We start from the raw sequence: 22,491 nt of genomic DNA, 5'->3' as shown, positions 1-22,491 counted from the left end.
TATTCATTCGGCCTCGGCACACTCCAAACATTCGCCGGGCGACCAAAAACAATTTTGTATGGGCTAAGTCCCACACGAGAATGTACTGTCGTCCTTGTTGACAAAAGTGCCAACCGCAAAGCATCGGGCCATGTAGTGCTCGCTTGTATTTTGGCCAATTTAAGCTTAAGAGTGCCATTGTAGCATTCGACCAGACCAGCTGACTGGGGGTGATTCTTAGCATGACATTTCTGTTTGATTCCCAAACCCGCACATACTTTCTTCATAATCTGACCCACAAATTCACTTCCGTTGTCACTCTATACCATTCTCGGCAAACCAAATCTAGGGAAATATTCCTTGAGCAAAACCTTGGCTGTAGATAAAGCAGTATTATCCTTGAGTGGGTAGGCCTCTATCCATCAGGAAAAGGCACAAACAACCACAAGGACATACTTTAGGTTGTTGCATCTTTCCATGTGAATAAAATCTAGCTGCAACACCTCAAACGGATACGTTGGAGGAGCAAAATGACCTGCTGGAGTTGGGGCTCCCTTGCCAGGATTATGCATCAAGCAAATCATACAGTTTTTAACCAGATTCTCAGCACATTTAGGAATTTCAGCATTCTGTCATACCAGAGCCAACAACTTACATATCCCTTTTGAACTGATGTGAGCCAATCCATGAGCCATTGGCTTACTGTAGTCGGGAGTACCCAACACCGGAGCAGAACACAATACATCACGCAACTCAGAAAAACTCTTCTGACATTCGTCAGACTAAGGAATAGGATTTGGTGTATCCTTAAGGGTAAGTGCCAACAAAGGTTTCGCCAATAGAGAAAAATTCGGAATCCACTGCCTACAATACGAGGTGATACCCAAAAACGCACGCACCTCTCTCTGTGTGGATGGCACAATCATCTGAGCAATCGATTGAATACGTTCTGGGGTCAATCGTCTTCCCTCCTTCGACAAGAGATGACCTAAGTAGGTCACTTCTTGGCGGCAATACTGCAACTTAGAAGGTGACACTTTATGATGAAGGTCAGACAAATGTCGCAACACAGAAAGCGTAACTGCTTTACAAATCTCTTCATCATCAGCAGCGACCAACAAATCATCCACGTACTGGATAAGAGTCGCACCAGGAGGCAAAACAAAAGCATCAAGCTGAGTTTTCAAAGCCTGACCTGGAGGGACCCTCACAATAACCTGGAGGAGCGTGCTTAAACCGGAAGCTTCGTCCTCCTAAAGAGAAGCCAAAAATATCCCTACTTTCTTCAGCAATCGGAATACTAAAGAATGCATTTTTCAGATCAATAACAAGAACCAAGCAGCTGAAGCAGGGATCATAGTCCATAAGGCAGTAATGTCCGGAACAGAAAACTGTGGTACGACAATTTTATTGACCTCTCGAAGGTCGATCACAAACCGATACACAGGTGGCTGAAAAGAGTCAGTACGCTTAAGGACAGGCAGAACAGGACTGTTAAACACATTACCTCTCGTTTCTTCAATCACATCTTTCTCAACCAAATCATAGATAATCGCTAAAAGAGCTCTCTCACCATCACTAGAGATTTTATATTGGGGAATACGAGGTAGCTTAGCATTCGACTTGAGGGTAACAACATAGGGTGGAATCTGCAAAAAGCCAACATCATTCGGACCTGTAGCCCACAGAGTATCAGGGAGCGAAAGCAATTCCAGTGGAAGCCGATCTTTAGACATATACATGGGAGAGATCACTCTCTTACCCAACGCCCGAAGGAGAACAATGTAATGTCACATACAATCTTTTCAACAAATCCAAACCCAACAGATTCTCACCATAACCTGTCGTTAGAATAAGGGGTGCTTCCAATTCTCAAGGACCAATAGAAAGAGACAAAGGACTAGAAACCGGATTACGAACTGGGGCACCAGAAAATCCTACCGAAACATCATCAAGCCAGACAAAGGTGTGCCAGGGAGTTTAGAGTGCATGATAGAACTCTTAGCCGCACCAGTATCCAAAAGAAAAGGTACTGACACACCTTATGTAATTACTTCAACATAAGGTCCACTCTGGTCTACTGGAACTGACACTACTCCCTCTCTTTGTCCATGGCTGTCCTAGCTATCATTAAAACCAGCACTCTCGCTTTCAAAATAATAGTCATCCGTGTAGTATTGAGCAGACTGAACAGACGAAACATTCTGTTGATCAAAATAATTCTTAGAATTCTGAGGGGGAAAGGAGCGTTCGTTCTGAGAAAACGTACCACGTCCTCTACCCCTAGATGCTTGTTGAAAACCACCACGGCCTCTCTGACCAGACACACCATTCGTACGTTGTAGCAAAACCGAACAACTATGCTTGAAATCACCTTCTTCCCTACAATAAGCACACGGATTAGGACCTAGTGGAAGTCGCAGAGGAAAAGACTCGGGCTTCTGCAACAACCTCTGAAACTGTGGGGGCTGCTGAAACTGGGAAGGTTGCTGACGCTGATTAGAGCGAGGCGGATACGCCTGCTGTAAAAGAACCTTCGTTTTCAATTCTTTATTCTTCTTTTCTGCTTTATCCTTCTCATCTTTATCTCTATTCTCGTAATATTGTGCAGTAGCCAATATCTGGGCAGAGGAAGAGACAGCCCGTGAACTCTCAGAGTCCTTCAACTTATTACAAAGTTCAGGAAGCAAATTAAAAACAAATTTGTCCACAAACAATCTTTGACCACCTTCTGTACTCATGTCCTGACCACTGTGATCAATGAATGTTTCTTCAAACCTAGTGAAGAAATCAGACACACTCTCGTCTTTCTTCTGTTTGCATGCTGCTAACTTGTCCCAATTCACTCGCATAGGAGGCATCACAGTTTTCATTAAATTAATAATCCTACCAGGTAATTCTGCAACTAAAGGCTCAGGTTTGGCACCTCCTACCTGTCGACCATCTGCAGCAGCAATATTAATCCACGTATCTCCTAACTCTACCGCATGATCCTCGTGTCGGATCTTCGCCCACAAAGGTTGAGGGACTACATTACCCAACAACATATCCACATCAACTAAATTCATAACACACGCATCAAGTGTCTGAGACAACTCCTTGTAATAACCAGCAGGATTTTTACGGGGGTCAGGCAGAGTCTGCTTAAGAGCCAAGACCTCAGCTCTCTTCCAAGGAACATGTACCCATACTCGCTGAAAATGAGCCGGTGCAGCCGCAATACCATTAATAACATCAGCAGCAACTGCCTCTCTCCATACAGGGGGAACCTCTCTCATTGGATACTGCTTCACTTTCCTCCTAACAGAAGGATCAGGTTCAAACAACGACTGAGAAGGAAGTCTACACCTAAACGCAAGAAGCATCTCTACCGCTTCCTCAACATCGGAACCCACTATCGTCCCTTTAGCAAATTCGGACTGAACATCAAGCACTTCCTGCGGAATCAGACCCAACTCATTATTTTCCCATTCTTCACGAAGAAAAGTACACATTACATCAAAAACATACCTTTGCTTAGGCTTATACTGTAAGAAAACATCCATAACCGCTTGTAAATCATACCTAGAAGCATTTGAAACCCATCTACGAGCCAAAAGATCCAACGCTGCCCGATCTTCGGGACCAGGAAGCTGACTACGACTCTGCTTACGTTCTGAAACCGGGGTCCTACTCAGTGACCCAAAGAGTGGAGACAAAAGACTAGCAACAGTCTCAGTCATTTGTTTTCGAGCAGAAGGAGAAGTTGACATAAGGACAGGAGACAAAGTGTTTTGAGGAGACAAAGACATAGGGTCGGTAGAAAAAGGAAGTCGAAGGCAAAGGAGAAGAAGGCAAAGGAGTTTGAGGCAGAACTGGTAGCAAAGTTGGCGGCCTTAGAGAAGGCTGCGCCAATGGAGGAAGAACCAACTGTGGGAGAACAGCTGGCGGCTGAACAACACCAGGGGGTTGAACAACTGGGGGTCGCGGAGGTGCCGTAGCACTCTGCACATAAGGGGGTGGTAATATCAACAAATGCAACATCAAAGGAACCTTCTCAGGGTCATTTGTCGCATTCGGAAGAAGAGGTGGCAAAGCCGGATAACATTTGTCAATGGCATGCAATGTTGTCTATCTGACACCTCAATCGCACGATCTTCTTCATCTTCTTTAAACTGCCTAGCAGCTTGCTTTATTCCGTCTCCTCACCCACATTCCATCTCCTCACCCTCGCACACAAGGCCCTCTACAAACTAGGGCCCGAATGCCTCAGCACTCGACTATCCTTCTACACACCCAGCCGCCAACTAAGATCCTCCAGTCAAGGTCTCGCCTCAGTTCCGCGTATCCAAAGATCCACCATGGGAGATAGATCCTTCTCCTACTTGGCAGCCAAGACCTGGAACTCACTCCCCACTCACCTCCGCCTTACACAGAACCACATCTCCTTCAGAAAAGAACTGAAAACATGGATATTTGATAAATAATGATCCCCCTCCCCAAGCGCCTTGAGACCCTCTGGGTGAGTAGTGCGCTATATAAATTCTTGAACTTGAACTTGAACTTGAACACTTTCCTATCTTTCTTGGCTTGCTTAATTTCTCTCTGTCTGGCTTCTTTACGCCAGAGGCGGAAAGAGTCAAACATCGCCGGCCGGGCTTTCTTCCTAAATAGCGCAACTTCTAGGTTATCTGAAACCTCTGATTCAAAACTACCATGTTGGGGCCATCGTAAGACACCATCTTTCCTAGTGTAGCGGATCCATACTTCATTAAACGTAATTGGACCCACGCCATGCTTTGAATAGAGCTCATAAGTTGGAGTTCCAATCGGAGGTATCGGACACGAATCCTCCAATCGGGAATCCCTTTTACAACTAAAACAAAACCATTTCCTAAATTTGCTAAGATCAGGCATCTTATAGCTCACTAATCTAGCTTCAAACTTCAAGGGGTTATCAACACGAAATTCTCGCAAATATACGAGCCCCTCGGCTTTGGTAATTGCAACAACCAAATCAAAGAAACCAAACAAAGTCGTGGGAGCGACCCACTTGTACTTAACCAAAATGTCTGTCACGCCACCAGAAGACCGTCTATCGTCTCTCCTTACAAATCATCACAAACGGGTCCAAGACAGGGCGACAGTCAGGGCAGCAGTCCTTCGTAGCCATTGGAAAGGGGAAGACTTGCAGTAAAGACCTTCGGTCCACAGTCAGCATGCAGGGGTCGATGAAGTGGGGGCCCTCCTCCAGAACTTCCTCACGAAGCTCCTCACGATCTTCAGGCTTGGACCGGTACCGCTGAAGTCGCCCCACGTTGGGCGCCAACTGAAGAACCGGGTTTCTAAACCCAGCGGCGCCAGGGGCACGCCCAAAGTCTTCGGATTCACCTGTCTTGGTATACAGAGATACGGAATACTTCTGGGTGGCTTCAGAGACCAAATTTATTAGCTGCAGCTAGTAACAGAAGTCCTAGAAATACAACACGGTGTACAACTCCGGAAACTGTTCCATTTTGTAAGGCAAGACATCCCTTTTGATGCCAAAATTCACATTACGAATGCACACCCACTGCGCAAGATTCTAGCCAATAAGGTACATTCTCAAACAAAGTATCACATAGCGAAACCCTCAGTTTACATTGCCCCAACCCACAAGTTAATTATTAGGAATGTCCCAAATCCAATCTCCACAAGCCGGGCAAACTCATAATTGAAAGCACAATGCATGTAATGAAAGAGCATAGAAAAGGAAACAAAGACAGATAGCGAGCAAGATAAAGCATGCGTAAAGAACCTAAAAGTTAACGATGTCTTGAACCTTGGTTGGCAATCACAGACAACAATCAACCAAGGAAATTGGCTTAGCAAGGTCGGTTTCAAATGAAGGGGTCAGTTTCTTACAATGCACCTTAGAGTCAAGAAAAGGCCTAGTTAATAAGTGCATGAACAACAAAGCCCATGCGACTTCGTTCGTTCGGTTACCTCCACGGGCCCACAGGCCTATGTGATGGCAACACAAAATGAAGGCACGGACAAAATGGAACCCATATTCGAAACGAAGTCTCCAAATACGTAATGAACTCGCTAGTTAACGTGACAAATTCACTCCATATTAGCCGCACTCACTAAATACGGTACAGCATCACCAAAATCGTGACGGAACCATGACCTCACAAGACAAGACAGAATTTCACAGAACCTCAGCTGGAGTGGGCCTTAAATGGTCGGTAGGCTATAACATATGATAATGAAAAATCCCATTCTGTTAAACTGACATAACAGGCAAGTAACTTCCTTCTTCAGAAGTGATGTTTTTTATAGGATGTAAAATACCGCAGTTAGTTTTTGTAATTTTTGCAGAAAATATTCTTGATTTATGTCTGGCTGTGCAGTTTTTTATCAGGCCTTTTGGCTGTATGACCAGAAATAATGGATCTCTTGTCTGATTTCAGTACTGATCCGCGAGGTGGTTGCGAAAAGATTAGATGAGCCACCGGCTGCTCCTGAGAGTGATATGCATGAGGAGTCTGAGGGAGATGCAGAACATATGGAGTCTGAGGGAGATGCAGAACATATGGAGTCTGAGGGAGAAACAGAACATATGGAGTCTGAGGGAGATGCAGAACATATGGAGTCTGAGGGAGATGCAGAACATATGGTGCCTGATGGAGATGCACAGCCAACAGGGCCAGAAACAGATGCACAGGAAGTACAGCATGAGACAGATTCCCAGCAGGAAGATCTTGAGAAAGATGTGCTGCAGACAGAGCCTGAGTCCGAGGCTCAGAAGAAGGAGTCTGAGAGAGATGCAGAACACAGACAGCCTGATACACTTGGACCAAACTGATGGAAAGGTGAAGAGCACACATCAGATTGTGAGGTAATGAAAAAGGAAAGCTACCCAAAAACAAGCAGCAGTCACAGTATCATCATAAATTTATAAATTCTTTCTATGAATCTGCTGTAAGCATTTTTGTTCAACTATATCAGATTTAATTATATTAAAAATAATTGTGCATGGGCATTTTGCGCATTCTGTATTGAATGGGCAGGTCACTCCCTTTGCTATGAGTTCATGCTGAAGCTGGTGCAGGTTAGATCTGAAATAATAACACTTTCCCAAGCCTTTAATTTTCCATATTAGCAACTCCCCTCGACTCACAAAGGAAACAGTGGTCGTATTTTCTACTTTTGTTTTCACCCCTTTGCTGTCTTGCAAATGAACAACCTCTTCCTACCAAACATTTAGTTTTTGCTTTCGCTTTGAATACAAAATGAAATGAACTACATTGTCTACACTTACACTGGTGTTTCTTGAGTGTCAGCACATTTTCCAGCTTGCCACTGACACTTCACAGTGGGAAAAATTTGCTAATCTCTGTTGCCTGTGCTTTTCCTGCAGCGTGGGCCAAATGAGAAACACTTTTGCAAGATGTTTCAACTGTTCGTCGTTTATATGGAAGATATTGTCAAAGGTTTTTCATTTGGCTGATGGTTGTATGCCACATGCTGACCAGAAACCTAAATATTTAGTCCTACAATAGAACATCAAGTGCTTAATTTTATATTTTAGCAATACACAGTTCAAATTTGCCGATGGCTTCTTCCAAACCCTACACGTCATTGACATATTTAAGCACTGCCTTGATCGACTCGCTTTCCTTTTCAGTTGACGGAAAACGTCTTGGCTAGCAGACAGAAAAGTGTTCCTAAAAACAATGTTGGCAGATTAAGACCTTTGGAGACCTATATATCAGTGACCATATGTGAGTCTTGGGTCCACCCCTTTACTGTTTGATCACCAACCCCTACACTCAGGCCCTGTTATTGGGCCTTCTCTACAGTATGTGCAGGTTTGCATCTCACGTACTTCCTCTTTTGCAGTATCATATATTCTTTCGGTGTCTTTCCTTCCCTAGAGAGATGGCCTCTCTAACCTTTTTGATTCATATGAGGTTGAAAACGCGCTTTTCTTATGGAGTTCCATTTACACCTTCAAACTGTCCTTACTTTTTTCAGCCATGACCTCATGCTTCGTCTGTTGAGAAGATATTACATAGGTGGATATGTACAAATCTTTGAAGTTTTATCTAGAAAGGTTAATTGTTTTCAGATTTTCTGATTATCAGTTTGCAACTTGTGGCTTCGCCTTCCCTTACCTTGCAATAAGTCAGTTAAAGCTACTATTATCAGTTGTGTGGTCTATTTTATTAAGTGACTTCCTGGACATTTACTGCTCATTCCACTAGAGCACAGGTTTACCCAATTGCAGACGTTTACAGGGGACACTTTGGGCCCATCTGCATCTTCTCAGGCAAACATTACTGCTTGAATGAATCATATAGGAAAAATACAGTTTTTGCCCATGAGATTTTCTTCATTTGGTTTACTCATATCTTGTCTTGCCTGCCCTTTATAAAAGCTATGCAATCATAACCCAAAGCTGTTTTAAAAGAGGTAGAGCAGAAATGTCAGAGTAAAGATAAAGCATCTTTATGAGTGAATCTGTTACTCCTGATCTTTCTTCCCCTCCTTCACAATACCCACCCAGCCAACAATTTGTTAGCAGATGCTGTGCTAGACCCTTTCACTAAGACATGTAGGAACTGTCTGAAGGCTGGTGATGCACAAGTATGTGAGAGAGGTGACCTAGGTAGAGGATGCTTGCAGATAGAGGGTCCAGAGTTGTTTAGAAATGACAGTGTTCTTTTTAGAGAGCATTTCTTGTCCTACCACTAGCTCACAGGCAGTTACCATCCATTTGGAAGGAAGGGAATCATACGCTACGTGTACCAGAATAACCATCTTTAGAGGAGAATCCAAGTGGCCCTTACCTGGCCTCACCTTCCCTTGCCTCACTTATGGAGTTTCACAGCATAGTAACACTTTCCTCTATTTCCAATTGCCGAGAACTCCATTTATGGATTTTTGCAGTGTATCGTGTTACCTAGTTGATTGGGATGCTGATATAGAAATCAACACAGTTGATCTTGTCACATGTTTTTATTGAGTTTAGGTCTCACATTTTATGTGTTGTACAGAATGGACTCTGTTCAAGTGACACAGTTGCTGCTTCTCAAAGACAGTTGTTTCTCAAATGTATGGTTGTGCTTGTTCTTTCCTGTCCACATCCTTTGACTCGAAGCTTGATAGAATGGAGCCCAAGCACATTAAGGTTGAGGTAGCCTCTGTTGGCAGTGTATTTAGAAGTGACTCCTAAGTGCTTCATATTTATCTTGACAGCATCTCATGCTACACCATTCATTTTGCTTTGAGGTTTATTCAGTCTACTCAAATCCCTAAAGGAATACTTGTTTGAGTTCCCCAAATCCCAAGCAGTTGAAGCGCATGCTTCATTTGCGACACTTGTTTCACTCAAATTATGAAGTTGATGGATTCTGTTATCTTGGCCATTATAGAGGTAAGAGAATCCTTCTTGCATAAGGACATGAACAGCATAAGAGGACTGACGATCTTCTTTTCTGCAGAGGACCTACCTCTTCCCCTTTTCTGTATTGCTCCAAGGACCTACTGAATGTGGCTTTTTTCGTCATTAGTTATTCATCAGTATTCGTAACCACTGGGATATGTTTGAGGTTGGACAGGATCTAGAATATTTTTTTTAATAGATTTCATCTATCATTAAAAGTATAATGAAGTATTTTCTCTCGTTTTTAAAACATTGCTACCTTTTATCATGAATGAGACACTGCCCTTCAAGGCAACCAATACTCCAGCATTGACGTTGCTGACCCCTGAGCACTGAGGCTCATTTTTATTTGTACCACCGGTGGCCTTTTTCCACTTTGTTTTATTATTATTTTTAATTTGAGCTTCATGATTTAACTCTATGAGCTATGGTAAGTGGTTTCCTTGTTTTGAAGTTATTCTGTATGTGACATTATGAAGGGCAGTGATAACTGGTGCTCTAAATGACTTTTCGGCTTGAAAATATGCTTTGTACCGTCACGACGTAGCTTCTGCTCAGACATAAGCTCAAATAGATCCTCTGCTGATGGATACCTCTGATCCTTCCAGGACATTGCTGCTGCCCTTCTTGCCAGTATTATTGGGAGGATTCAGAAAAGTGGGTGGTGATGAACAGAGTGTCTGAATTAAGCAGACCACTCTTACCCAGTCCAAAGATCAGGGCTTGATCCATCACCGTTATTTATCTCACTGCACCATCCCAGCTCAGAACCTGGCTATATGCAAATCAGTCTGTCCCTGGCCAGTGCATCATGGGAACAGGGCAGACTAAACTACCAAGCCAATTCTTCACCAGAAAGGAGACAAGCTATCGGGGACTGGTTTCTGGCGTTTCAGCCGTCTTCGGCCCGGCTTGCTTGAATCCTGATGATGCAGTGAGCAAGGGATTGCACCATCAGGATTCAAGCAAGCCGGGCCGAAGACGGCTGAAATGCCAGAAACCGGTCCCCGGAAGCTTGTTTCCTTCCCAGTATAAAAATTGGCTTGGTAGTTTGGTTTGCCCTGTTCCCATCATGCACTGGGACAGGAGCAGACTAATTTGCATGTAGCCAGGTTCTGAGCTGGGATGGTGCAGTGAGCTAAAAAACGGTGATGGACCAAGCCCTGATCTTTGGACTGGGTAAGAGTGGTCTGCTTAATTCAGACACTCTGTTCATCACCACCCCCTTTTCTGAATCTGTATTATTGGGAGATCTATACATTTATTGCATGTTCTTCCATCTTTAGGGCAACTATACAACATTCTGCATTGTATAAGCTCTCCCTCTCTGCTATCTTTTCAAGACTATTGAAGTTACGTTGCAACCCAATATCATGTGCCAGAAGCTTGCTTACGTTTGAGCACAGCGAGGGCATTCAGAGCTCAGAGAAAGAAATATACTCTGTATTCTCTCTAGGTCTTCAATGCTCTGTGCAGATAGTTATACTGCAGATATCTAAATATAGAATTTCTTAACACCTTGTTGTTTCTAGTGTTTGGGACTTTGTAAATTTGTCAAGGGTGTTCCCTCATGTTCACTAGTGAATTAAGCAACTGCTGTCTACTTTTTCCCATTGCATAGAGCAAATGAAACTCTTCATGGATCCGGGATGCTGTATCTTTAGCTCCCCACTTGCCATTTAAAAATCTCTGTTATGGCGTTATATATAAGAAATTGTCCCTGAGAGAGGTCATTGTCTGCCATTAGTGTCTCAAATGTAATCAGGGTTTCCTCCTCGAATAGATCACCCGCTGTAGTGTTCCCTGTAAATTCCCAACTAGTAAGTTTTCTGGAGGTACAATATTGACTATTGTTGGGTAATCCTCTGACTTCGAACTCTGTAGTATAGGGCGTCACTTCCTTGGTTTGTTAAACTGAAGTTTGATAACACTGTCATCCTCCCCCATTTAGTAGCGCTTGCATTGCGGGTCTCGTATTATGGTACAGGTAATTGAAAATGCCATGCTGGAGTTTGGCTTGGCGGGTGCTCATTACTGAAATGTTTCTATAATGGAGCCAATGAGCACTCCGTGGCTGCGGGGAGGCCACATATGGGTCCCCGAAACATATTTCGGAAATGTAACTGGAAGAGCATGGATGATGCGAAAAACTATTAAATATCACCAACATGCACTAAGCCATTGATAATGGAGGCATAGCAGATGGAAGAGGAAGAAATAATCTATCAGGGCATGTTTGAATTAAATGCAGAGAGAAAGGAGCTGTAAACGTGTTTGTTAAATTGTGATGCTCTTGAAAGATGAGGAAAATCCAGAAATAGGCATAGACACATTGAAGAAATCAAAAAGCCTCACAGGCAGCTAACTGGTGTAGATTGTGGGAACTCCTGGTCACAGATGACATATATAATGAGGGTGTGCTCCATCCAACACCTGCAACACACATAGGCTGGCAAAATCAATGTCAAATCATGGATGTTTTCAAATCCAGGGAACAAGAGATGGAGTACTTCCCCTTCCTCATACTAACTAATCCAATGCACATAGATTGGCCAGGAAAGAAAGAGTCTAACGTCTTCTATTAGATTGGTTCCAAACAAGAGCAAACCCACAGAGAACAGAAGAAGCAAACAACTGACTAAATATAAGTGCACACTTTTATAATTCAGTAATGGGGTTCACTAGAAGATAAGGTAATAAATAGAACTAAGCAAAAGAAGTGGGGAAACCAGAACTGATGTTTTCTTGAGTCATCCTTCTGATGAGATAAGCCGACTGAGGAACGACCTTTGCAGTACAAGTCTAACTAGAGCCGCTAACCTGTTTGAGGTCTTTAGTCTGCCCTCCAAAAAAAGTCCTTTTGTTAGGTTTAAACTGCTGCATGTAATCATGCTGCTCTTACTCTAAACGAGAAGACTAGGCAAACTGATGTGCTTCTTTGGTTTCTGAACGCGCATTATAAAAAGCGGAACAGTGAGTACAATAATTTCAGATCAAATGTCGGGGATGAAAGGGCAGCACTAGAGCATTTCTCATCTTAGGGCTCTCACTCTGAATGCCCAAACCTGATCTGAGTCACTGCTCAGAGCACTAACACATTACTTACCAGTTGTCGGGCCAGTTCTGTGGGGCCTATATGATGTGAGCCCACTTAGCAATCCTTGTAAAAAGTATTGCCTGTTGTACCTGGAGCTACAGGTAACACATTAACGGTAAGCAATATTTAATAAAGTTCCGCCATTGTTTTGACTTTAAGATGTAAGACTTTTATTCACTTTAATGTTCCACCCAATAAATAAACTGCTAAAGTCTGGTTTACCTCTGAGGTGCAGCGATTCAATGTATAGTTACTACCTTTACTGGGCACAGCTGAATGTTCAGATGTTTAAGCGATGCAAACTTGCTGCTGTGCCTTTTCTACAGGAGTTTCAAAATGTTTGGTTTAGGGGTATGTTGATTTTTAAGGACTTTGTTTGCATAAAATTAGTAGGCAGTAGTGAATTTCTTTGTCCGCCTACGGCTCTCCTTTCACTTGCCTCTGAGCTGGGCACCTATAGCTTCACAGCACTCTGGTGTTCCTGTCATGCATGAACACATTGCACCACTGTCTCGAGTTGCAGAGAGACCTTCACAGGGCAGCAACAACAAGTGAGGTGACACTCATGCTGACCATCCACAGAAAGGAAGACCATCACAGGAAAAGCTAGAACACCTCTCGCAACCCACACTTTCACAGTGGCTGGTCTTGTTGGCCTCTTGAGCACTTTCTTATGCTCCTTATGTACAATGATGATTTCTTTATTGGGGACATGTGGCAAGAAGTGAGATGTCTACATTTGGTGATCTTAAGGTATTTTGCTCAACAACAGCAACTCTTTGTTTTTGGTCCTCATGGTGAACATAGACGCAGGTGGGACATTGGTTAAAGAGTTGAACAAACAGGTTAATCATACATTAGACAACAGTGGCCATTGGTGCAAGACTATTCAGCCACTTGGAAGTGGGGCATTACTTGAGATTTTGGGGGTGCTGAAGGGAGACCAATTGATTCAAGTGCTTCTTTTGTTGGGTATACAGTTCAGTCTCAATTTAAGGAGAACCTCAAAATGTTCTCAGTGTCTCTGCTCCTATGGTGGTGGCAGTCACCCCATAATATTGCCTTAGAATGTAAATTTCTCCTTAAGGTCTCCAGCTAATCAGAAACTGTTGCTGGGGTTTAGCCATCTTTGTCAGCGCTGACCACTAGGGCTAGTAGTGTCTAGGTGCTTTTTTGTAGGTGATGGGCTGAACTTCTCAAATGGGCTTGATTCGTTGATGCGAGCACAAAAAAGGTATTCCCTTCTTCGTTGATGGGTTTATTCATCTGGCCGGACACACAACAACCTAACTACAGTGGATTTTGAATGAGAGGTGTGAGCAGTGTAAGGACATGCTGGCAGAGAAGAAAGCTACCCAAAGGGCATCTTCAACGTAACTTCTTGGATCAACACAAAACTTAGTGACACAAAAACATTACATACACATACATCTGACAAACTGGGGTAAATGAAGAGTACATTCATGCCACAGTACATAGAGGGTCAGTAGGCATGATCCCCCAACTTAATGTGCTGATAGAAATGGCATGTACCACATTACTATCAATTAAATGCCACCAATCACTTTTTATGCCATGACCTGGTCATGTGGACACGCCATGTTAAAAGGCGTTCCTCTTTGAATGAACCCCATCTCCAGCATAGTAGGGGGCTCTGCTAATTATTATTTTTTTTACAGAGTTTTATATAGCGCAAACTTGACCCGAAGGTATCGGGTATCAGAGTGCTTTACACGAGCACCAGTTGCATTACATGAGGACACATTTGTTTTTGTTAGGCACGGGGAGATTAAGTGATCTGCCCAGATTCACAGGATGTTGCGTGTCCTTGCTGAGACTCAAACCCGTTCCCCAGATTTGAGGTCGACTGCCCTAGCCGTTGGGCCAACTCCGCTCCCCAATAATAAGCATTAGTTCCAAAATCTTGCACTATACTTGCTGGGCGGTTCTCAGATAGGTGGCTTGCAGATGTAGCTAAAATAGGGGGGTGGTCACAATGCTATACATTTGTGCATGCTACCTAAGACGTGGGACCATGGATACTAATTGATCATGATGATGAGTAAAAAGCTACTGGTGCTGCCGAAACCCCCCCAGGAGGGGAAAAGTAGTTGAATGCTGAATAGAAAACACAGCCCCATCTATCAAAGAGATTTACACTAATAGTTTTTGTATTGACTGTGTAGTCAGATCCTTGCTTTGTGGGGCTATTTAGTGCTACCGCCCATATGTACTACAGGAATTGGGTTAGAGACCAAGGTACCAGTTATTATTATTCTGACCGAAGCTTTCCTAACTATCTCCACACTTTCCCATTAAGTAGAGTTCTGTAAAGGCTCTGGCCCTCATTCCTAGGTTGATGGTATTTTCAAACAGGATTTTGCACCAAAAGTGGGAGTCTGAGTTTTGTGGTTATTATTGTTCCCACAGGTTGTTTCCTACATGATTTTCACTGGTTAACATCTAGCGGATTTGTGTGGTGAGCAACCTCATTATTTGAGTTTTCACAAAGCAGAAAGGTGAAAACACACAGTGTTTCCACATTATGCCTATTCCAAGGAACAGAACTGGGAATTGTGCAGTAATACTGCACGTGTTAAACACCGCAGTCACCAGTCTCTGTATTTACCGGGTGTGGTATTACCGCGCTAAAAGAGAATGGGATAATAGAAGTGTCTTGATACATAACCTTCTCATCTGCGTCAGATTAAAATTCGTATTTACATGCTTTCAGCAAGCTCATGAACACTAGTGCTGATTTTGGGGTACTGTCCTCTGCTTGTTTTGAAGCATCCTGGTAAGTGACGCAAATCCTTTAAGGAAAAGTCAGTAAATTAATTTTGTGAGATTAACTCTGTGTGAGTTGACAACATGGCATTGATGGTGATCTCGTTTTGTCTTCACAGGGGTAGCAAGTGAAGAAAAATGGGCATCCGTGGAAGAGTTCAAGAGCAAACTGTTTAATATGAAAGTATATATTTCTTTGAAGAAGTGGCAATGCAATAAAAGACTTTTATTTTCAATGCATATGTGTGACTGCCTTATACACTTCACAGAACAAAGTCAACGAAAATCACTTTCACTATGGGTTCCAATATATCTCTAAAATGTATAGATGTGCCTTTGGAATTCATATGTTAAGTCATGACTATATCATGTCCACTAATCTGACTTAGCCCAGAGTAGAAAGATTCTTAAGAGGTCATAGGTGAATGTCACATTGTGCTGTGTTATTGTATTTTATCAATGTTAAAATGTAGAAATAAGTACTAAAAGCTATTTGAAAAACCAAACATGAAATTTTGCCCAGCATAATTCTCTCTGTGCTTTGTAATCTTAAAGCACTGAGTGACTAGATGCGGTATAAAAAGTCATAATCAGTCTTGTATTCTGTAAGAAAATACATGGCCTGAATTAAAAATATTTGCAAGACCGTGCAGTGGCATCTCTAACAATAAAAGGTCTTTTTTATGATGCATACCTCATTGGAAATATAGTTTCCGGATGTACAGAACCGGTGATACAGAATTATGGCACTATAAACATTGAAGGTAGCAGAGAAATGGACCATTATTACGACGACTAAAATATGGCAGATACAATAAAAACAAGCCTATATGACCTTTCTCTGTCCTCTATTTGCTAACATTAACCTCCTGAATTGTGGAAATGCCCATAATGAAATTTGGTGGCGGACCAAAGTTGTGAAACTCACTCTCATCTGACCATAGACATACTGTGAAACAAGCATGCGTCCAATACTGTTGCAAAGCCAACCTTTTCTATCCTGAGAACCACCCTTCTTTTAAGTGTAGTCCACTTGTTGTAAATGATACCTGTTACCCCTGGTATGGTGTGTGTGTGTGTGTGGGGGGGGGGGAGGGGGGGGGGGTGATACTTTATTCTAAAATTTTAAGATTGGGAGCATCAATGGGCACCTTTCATATTCCTACTTCGATTAACCAGACGAGAAGTAAGGGTATTATGCCTGTTGTCTGGGGATGTATTTGTGGTTATTTGCATTTGTGGACTGCAAGTGAGTGCTACTTTGGATTTGGGATGCCCCTACATGAAGGCATGTCAGACCTGATTTACAAAAGTTGTTTTTGTATGTGATAGTGCAGACTGGGGAAAGAGTCTTGGTTTTGGCAGGAGTGGCCCTTGCAGGTGAGAGTGGTGGGGTGGGGGGGTGTTGACAGACGATGAAGAGGTAAAATAAAATTTAAAAAAAGAAAAACACTTACCTTGCGCTCGTAGCATCACTGAGTCAGAGAGGAGTTGGCCTAACAGCTAGGGTGGTAGACCTCAAATCTGGGGAACCGGGTTCGAGTCTCAGCAAAGACCAGCAACATCCTGTAATTCTGGGCAAATCACTTAATCTCCCTGTGCCTAACAAAAATGAATGTGTCTTCATGTAACGCAACTGGTGCTTGTGTAAAGCGCTCTGATACCCTATACCTTCTGGTCATGTTCACTCTGAATAAAACTCTGTTAAAATAAAAAAAGTAAGTGGTTTTCTTTTTTAAAATTTTATTTTTACCTCATCGTTTGTCAACTACAACCCACCCCTCCCCCCATCCCCTCTATTCCCCGCCCCACCCTACTGCTCTAACCTGCATGGGCCGCTCCTGGCAGGGCCGGCTCTGGGGCAGTGCGACCAGTGCCACGGCACCAGGTGCTGACTCTTCAAGAGGGCGCCATGTTTGGAAGTATTTTATGGTTTTAAAAGCACCAGCTGCCACGTTCCTGGCCTCCTGCAATTTTCATGCAACAATAAAAATGGCATTATCACTCCGGTGATTAATGTTCTCCCTGGAGAGAGAAGGAGCTTTGTCTAATGAAAGTTTTACCTCTTTTATGATAGTGCAGAGGGTTAATGTGCCTGCTGCAAAGAACGTGTGCCATGCAGATCACAAAGTCCACATAGTTTAAATAGTTCAGTGCTTTTGTCGGAAAGATCCTTTTGCTACTAGAAAGAGCTGCATGCAAACTGCAAGGTATAGATTAGAGCATTATGATTTTTTCCTCCGTCTTTCATTATCCTAATGTTTCAAAAAGGGATAATTTTGTTAAAACAAAAAATTCCTTATTATTAAATGTAACCCCCAACCATGGGGTTATGTTATAAATTCTGAGTCTGTGCTTCTCCAGACCAAGCACTCATAAACTATAGTGTCTACCAGTATGGATGACGTGTGACTCACCTTGTAGTCCTCTGGCTTTTGTAACATTTCCTATACACTGATTTACACACATATGATTGATTGTATCTGTGTAGTGTGTGTGTGTGTGTGAGATGTAAAGTGCTCTGACACCCTAAACTGGTATAGGTGGCACTATATAACTAATCAAATACATCTGAGAGTGGTTATGGAGACCTGGGGGGGCACTGTTAAAGGGTTGTTGTGAGGGAGTCCTTGGGGGAAGCCAACGAACATTGTCGCACAGGCACCAACAGTGCTAAAGCCGGCACTGGCTACTGTTTTTTTCATGTGCACAGTCACAAAAGTGCACATGGGCAAACTGTGATGCATGTGCACTATGGTCCTTAATTAGCAATTGGCGGATGAGATTCTCCATCACAAACCTGGCAGATACCCCGCCCTCCATATCACAACTGTGTTAAAGCATGTGGCACCTGTAAATCTGTTGGACAGATCATCCTCTACGTTTTGATGGAGTAACCCATGTGCCTGACTCCAGATAAAGCCCAAATTTCTCAGCATACACACACCTATTCCTGCCAAAATGTACTCTCAAATGGAAGTGGACGGTGTGCATCTCTTTTCCACAGGTGGTGCGCATAGATGTACACAGGTGACTCCTCCTACCCTGTAGGAGTTCTAAGCTGACGCTACACTGCCACGTAAATGGTGCAATGCAGGCAAGAGCCAAATATGTCTCAGCTCTCAAGCAGGCAAGGATACGGGATTTCCTCTCTCCCTCTAATTGAGGCCTGAAAGCCTAATTTGTACCTACCTGTGCCAGCAAATGTGCTTCATGAGCCACGTGACTAAAACAGCGGTTGCCCTACAAGTTCCTTTACTAGATTGATTTATACATGTTGGGTACAGTAGGAGGATAACTTGAGCCTCAATAAGGTATGTTTATATGCTCATTCACAATAAGGCTGTTTTGGAGCCAGCGTATGCACATTTTTGACGAAAAGAGCCCTTTCTAAATGTTATTGTAATTGCATTTATATAGCTCTTACCACCCCAGACGAGGCGTCGAAGCGCTTTTTTTCGGAGAGTAGCACGCTACTCCGGAACCCTAAAGGGAGATCTCATTTATTGTCTAATCTGTCTCTGATTTACCTCTGCTTCTGATACACCGCACTACATCTTCTCATAGCTCACTCTGTGTATTATTGCATATCAATGATACCCGACACACTGGAAGTTAATCATGTTATCATTTAATCATGCATTGAGTATCTCTTTTTTTTTCCAACATTGATGAAAAAAATTGAACAGCAGGGTTTTTAAAGTAAGAATAATTCATTCTCTGCTGAAAATATGCAGCAGATGTGAAGGCCAAGATATACATTAGAATACTTATGGCCGTAATAAAAAAGTTATTGCACTCATGTAGAACCTGAAGAAAATTCACATTTGCATCAGAGATGACGCAATAAAAAAGGATCATTGATAATTCAGATTTTCAGAAAGTCTTATAAGATAAGAGTGGAGTGCCTGCAGTTGTAATGCACATTTAAACAGGGATCTTAAATCATTGTTTTATGGCATTCAAACTATTGAGTAAATAACTCGATGATTCAAAAACCACATTGCCAAAACTGTAAAGGGGACAGATGGAGTCAATTGATTGACTGTTTCTACGCCATATTGAGTGATTCTGGTGCCTTTGTCAGACGCACCTTCTCTTGTGGGTATCCTCACCCTAGATCATGCCACTTATGTTCTCTAATAGTGTTGCCACTGCCGGGGATGGGACCTGTGCCAGGGTGAGTGAAATGCTATATTTTTCAATGCCATCCATGGGTATTAGGTCATGTTAGTTTAATCTCTTGCCCGACAAAACGGGATTTTCTTTTATAATCACAGATACTCTATGTGTGCTTGTCCTTTGCCCCTTTCAACTGTTGGACAACCTTTTAAGTGAATAGGAGCTAAATCGTGTATCTGTCTCATCATCAGCAATGAACTCACCTCAACCCAGAACAAATCTCAGAATCCATCCTTCTTCAGATAAAACATAGGAGTGAATGTTAATTTGCAGATCAAAACTGGTACTTAAATATGTACTAAAATGCTCGATTTGAGACGTCTGTGCATTATCAAACCATCTTAACACAGCTGTTCCAATGTACCACCGATTAGGCATTTTCGAAAGAAATGTTCTTACCTCTAATGTATGCTAATCCTTTATATCGAAGTTTTATTAAAGCTAAAGTTGTGCAAAATGTTTTGTGTTTGCCTATTGCTGTATAATGGCATTTTCTCCTTGTTTGCAGTTATGTCTTAAATGGTTGTAAGTTAATTCAGATTTTAAAAAAAACAGCATACAACTCATTTAATTGTTTTCATAGTTTTCCAAAAACTACTTAGCATGAATTGTGAATAAAAGAAAACCAGGCGATCGACCTGAATTGTGAATTGTAAAAAGAAAACCGGCAATCAGCCTGTAAAACAGATACTGTAAGGCATGGGCCAACTCTGGTTTATAGCACATCTTTCGCTACACACTGTGGAAAGACTATGGGGGTTATATACAAGCCCATTGCGCCACCGGTGCGTCACCTTTTTGGAGCACCAGTGGCGCAGTGTGCCTGCCCATATTTGCAAGGCTATGTAAAGCCACCCTGCGTAGCTATTCATGGCCTTGTAAATATGGCCCCCTTCCACGCATTACTCTGCATAAAAGGGGCGTTACATGGTTGTTACTGTGGGTGATCCCACACAACATACATGGAACCTGACGCATCCTCAGATTTACACTGTTTCGTAAATGAGGGAATGTGTCAGATCCCTACGCCTTCCCAAGGTAAGCGCAACGAGGAGAAATACTTTTATTTCTCCTCGTTTTTCATTTTTTTTGTGTGTGCTGCATTCTGTAGTACACTTAGAAAGAGGAAAACTCCTCTCGTGATTGTTTTTGTGCAGGAAGGTGTCCCTTCCTGCACAAAAACAATCACACCTACAACGCAGACACCCTTGAACCCTGGCACAAACATGTCTGCGTTGGCGCATGGCAGCCCATTGTGTGCTTGCGCAGGGGAAAAGGACATGAATGCGCTGTATCTTGTAGATACGGCACATTCCTGCCCTTTTCTTTTGACGCACAGCAGCACAGTAGGAAGGCTTGCTGCGCTGCTGTGCATCAAAAATTGTATACAAGGCCCTATGTGGCCACAGTCCTAGTGTAGTAGTTACTAGCTTCTCCTTCACTGAACACTAGAGAAAGACTGAACAGTCAATGAGTCCTTGAGTGCAGGGTGTCAACCAGAGTGAGTAGGTAACAGAGAACGAATAGTTTTGTTGAATCCATTTTTGGTTTCACGTGCACAATGCTTGTGCTGTACTTGTGAAATCTCTTGTATATAGTATATGTTAAACGGGAGCACTTATCAGTTCCCAAAAATCCAAATTACTGTGTTCATTCGCTTTTGTGTGGAACTTTTTTTTCCTGTTAACTTTCCCTGGCTGCATGCATTTTGATACTTCTATTAAAGATGTTCACACTGTTTAAGTCCCATTCACTGGCAAGATAGGATCTCTTACCATGGAAAAGGCAGACTGCTTATAACAGTATGCTGGAATGCCTGCTTTTTATTACTTAGTTGTGTAAAGCAGATGCTTTAGCCTTAGAACATTGTTGCCATTTCCTATTCATGCCTTAGTGAGTACCTTTCTTTGCACTTTGTAGGCATTATCAGAAAGATTTTTTCAACTTACTCTATTTTGTCATTATGGTTAAATTCTAAATGTTTTAATAAACATTGCATGTTAAGAATAAAGTTAATATACAAGAGCTATGCTATATTTTACTACTAAACAGGCAGCCACACGTGCATTTACCTTGCAGACAACAGGGTTATGATTTGAATGGTGCAGCAGGTGCAGTAGCACCAGACCCAAAAGTTGTCAACTCCTCTAAACACGTGATATTCCTATTTGACCACTAATCAGCCAGTCACAATTGCAGTTAAAATGGACTTGATTTGAATGGTGCAGCAGGTGCAGTGGCACTGAGGCCAAAAGCTCTAGGGACCACACTAAACCCAGATTATTGCTAAAATCTAACACTAAAATGTTGCAGCGGGTGCAGTGACACCAGGCCCAAAAGCTCTAGGCACCCCACTTATCTCCTAAAATTGCAATATTTTACTACTAAACATGCAGTCACAAGTGCAGTTACCTTGCAGACAACAGAGTCATGATTTGAATGGTGCAGCAGGTGCAGTGGCACCGGCCCAAAAGTTGTCAGAACTCCTCTAAACACCTAATATTTGTATATTTCACAACTAAACAGGCAGTCACAGCTGCAGTTATCTAGCAAGCGTTAGGGTCATGATTTCAATAGTGCAGCAGGTGCAGTGGCCTTCAAAGTCGAAACGTGGTGCGGAGAGAGAGTAGAAATTGCCGTATGGTGCACCCTGTAATAATGTTATAAGGATGCAATGTCGGGAAAAATGAAAGGAGCGAGCTATTGATTTAATGCTATTTTCTGAATAGTTGTAGGTGACAGGACCTTTGGCATTCACCCAGTGGGCACGTGATCAGCTGACGCGTGAGCCATTAAGAGATGGTTGCAGGTATGCGGAGTCTATGCAACCAGCTGGTAATGAAACATTCATATTACCTTCTGAGTAGATTATGATTGCGCTGTTTGCTCAAAGTGGTTTTTACAGTTGGTACTATCTTTCTTTTTGATATTATACCATCATAGGTTTGATGTGGAATCTCACAGGAAGTTTAGTTTGGAACCCCAATAGCCCTGAAGAAGTTGCTTGAATTTCTTGGCAACAAAACATGTCGGC

At 42.6% G+C, this 22,491-nt stretch overlaps 1 protein-coding gene across 1 annotated transcript in view; it reads left to right on the top strand.

Moving 5' to 3' along the window:
* RSPH3 (radial spoke head 3) overlaps positions 1–15,515 on the top strand; it is a 135,133-nt gene extending 119,618 nt beyond the window's left edge. Inside the window, exons 8-9 of the mRNA XM_086927327.1 lie at positions 6,414–6,841; positions 15,395–15,515. Of these exons, the coding sequence (XP_086783453.1) occupies positions 6,414–6,808 (395 nt within the window). The 3' untranslated portion in view covers positions 6,809–6,841; positions 15,395–15,515. The remainder of the gene's footprint in view (positions 1–6,413; positions 6,842–15,394) is intronic.
* Positions 15,516–22,491: the final 6,976 nt, after the last annotated feature.

The sequence above is a fragment of the Lissotriton vulgaris genome, chromosome 6 (genome assembly GCF_964263255.1).
Source record: "Lissotriton vulgaris chromosome 6, aLisVul1.2, whole genome shotgun sequence".
NCBI classification, from domain to species: Eukaryota; Metazoa; Chordata; class Amphibia; order Caudata; family Salamandridae; genus Lissotriton; species Lissotriton vulgaris.
Note: the sequence above shows the minus strand (reverse complement) of the source record. Positions and strands in the feature narration are given on the sequence as shown.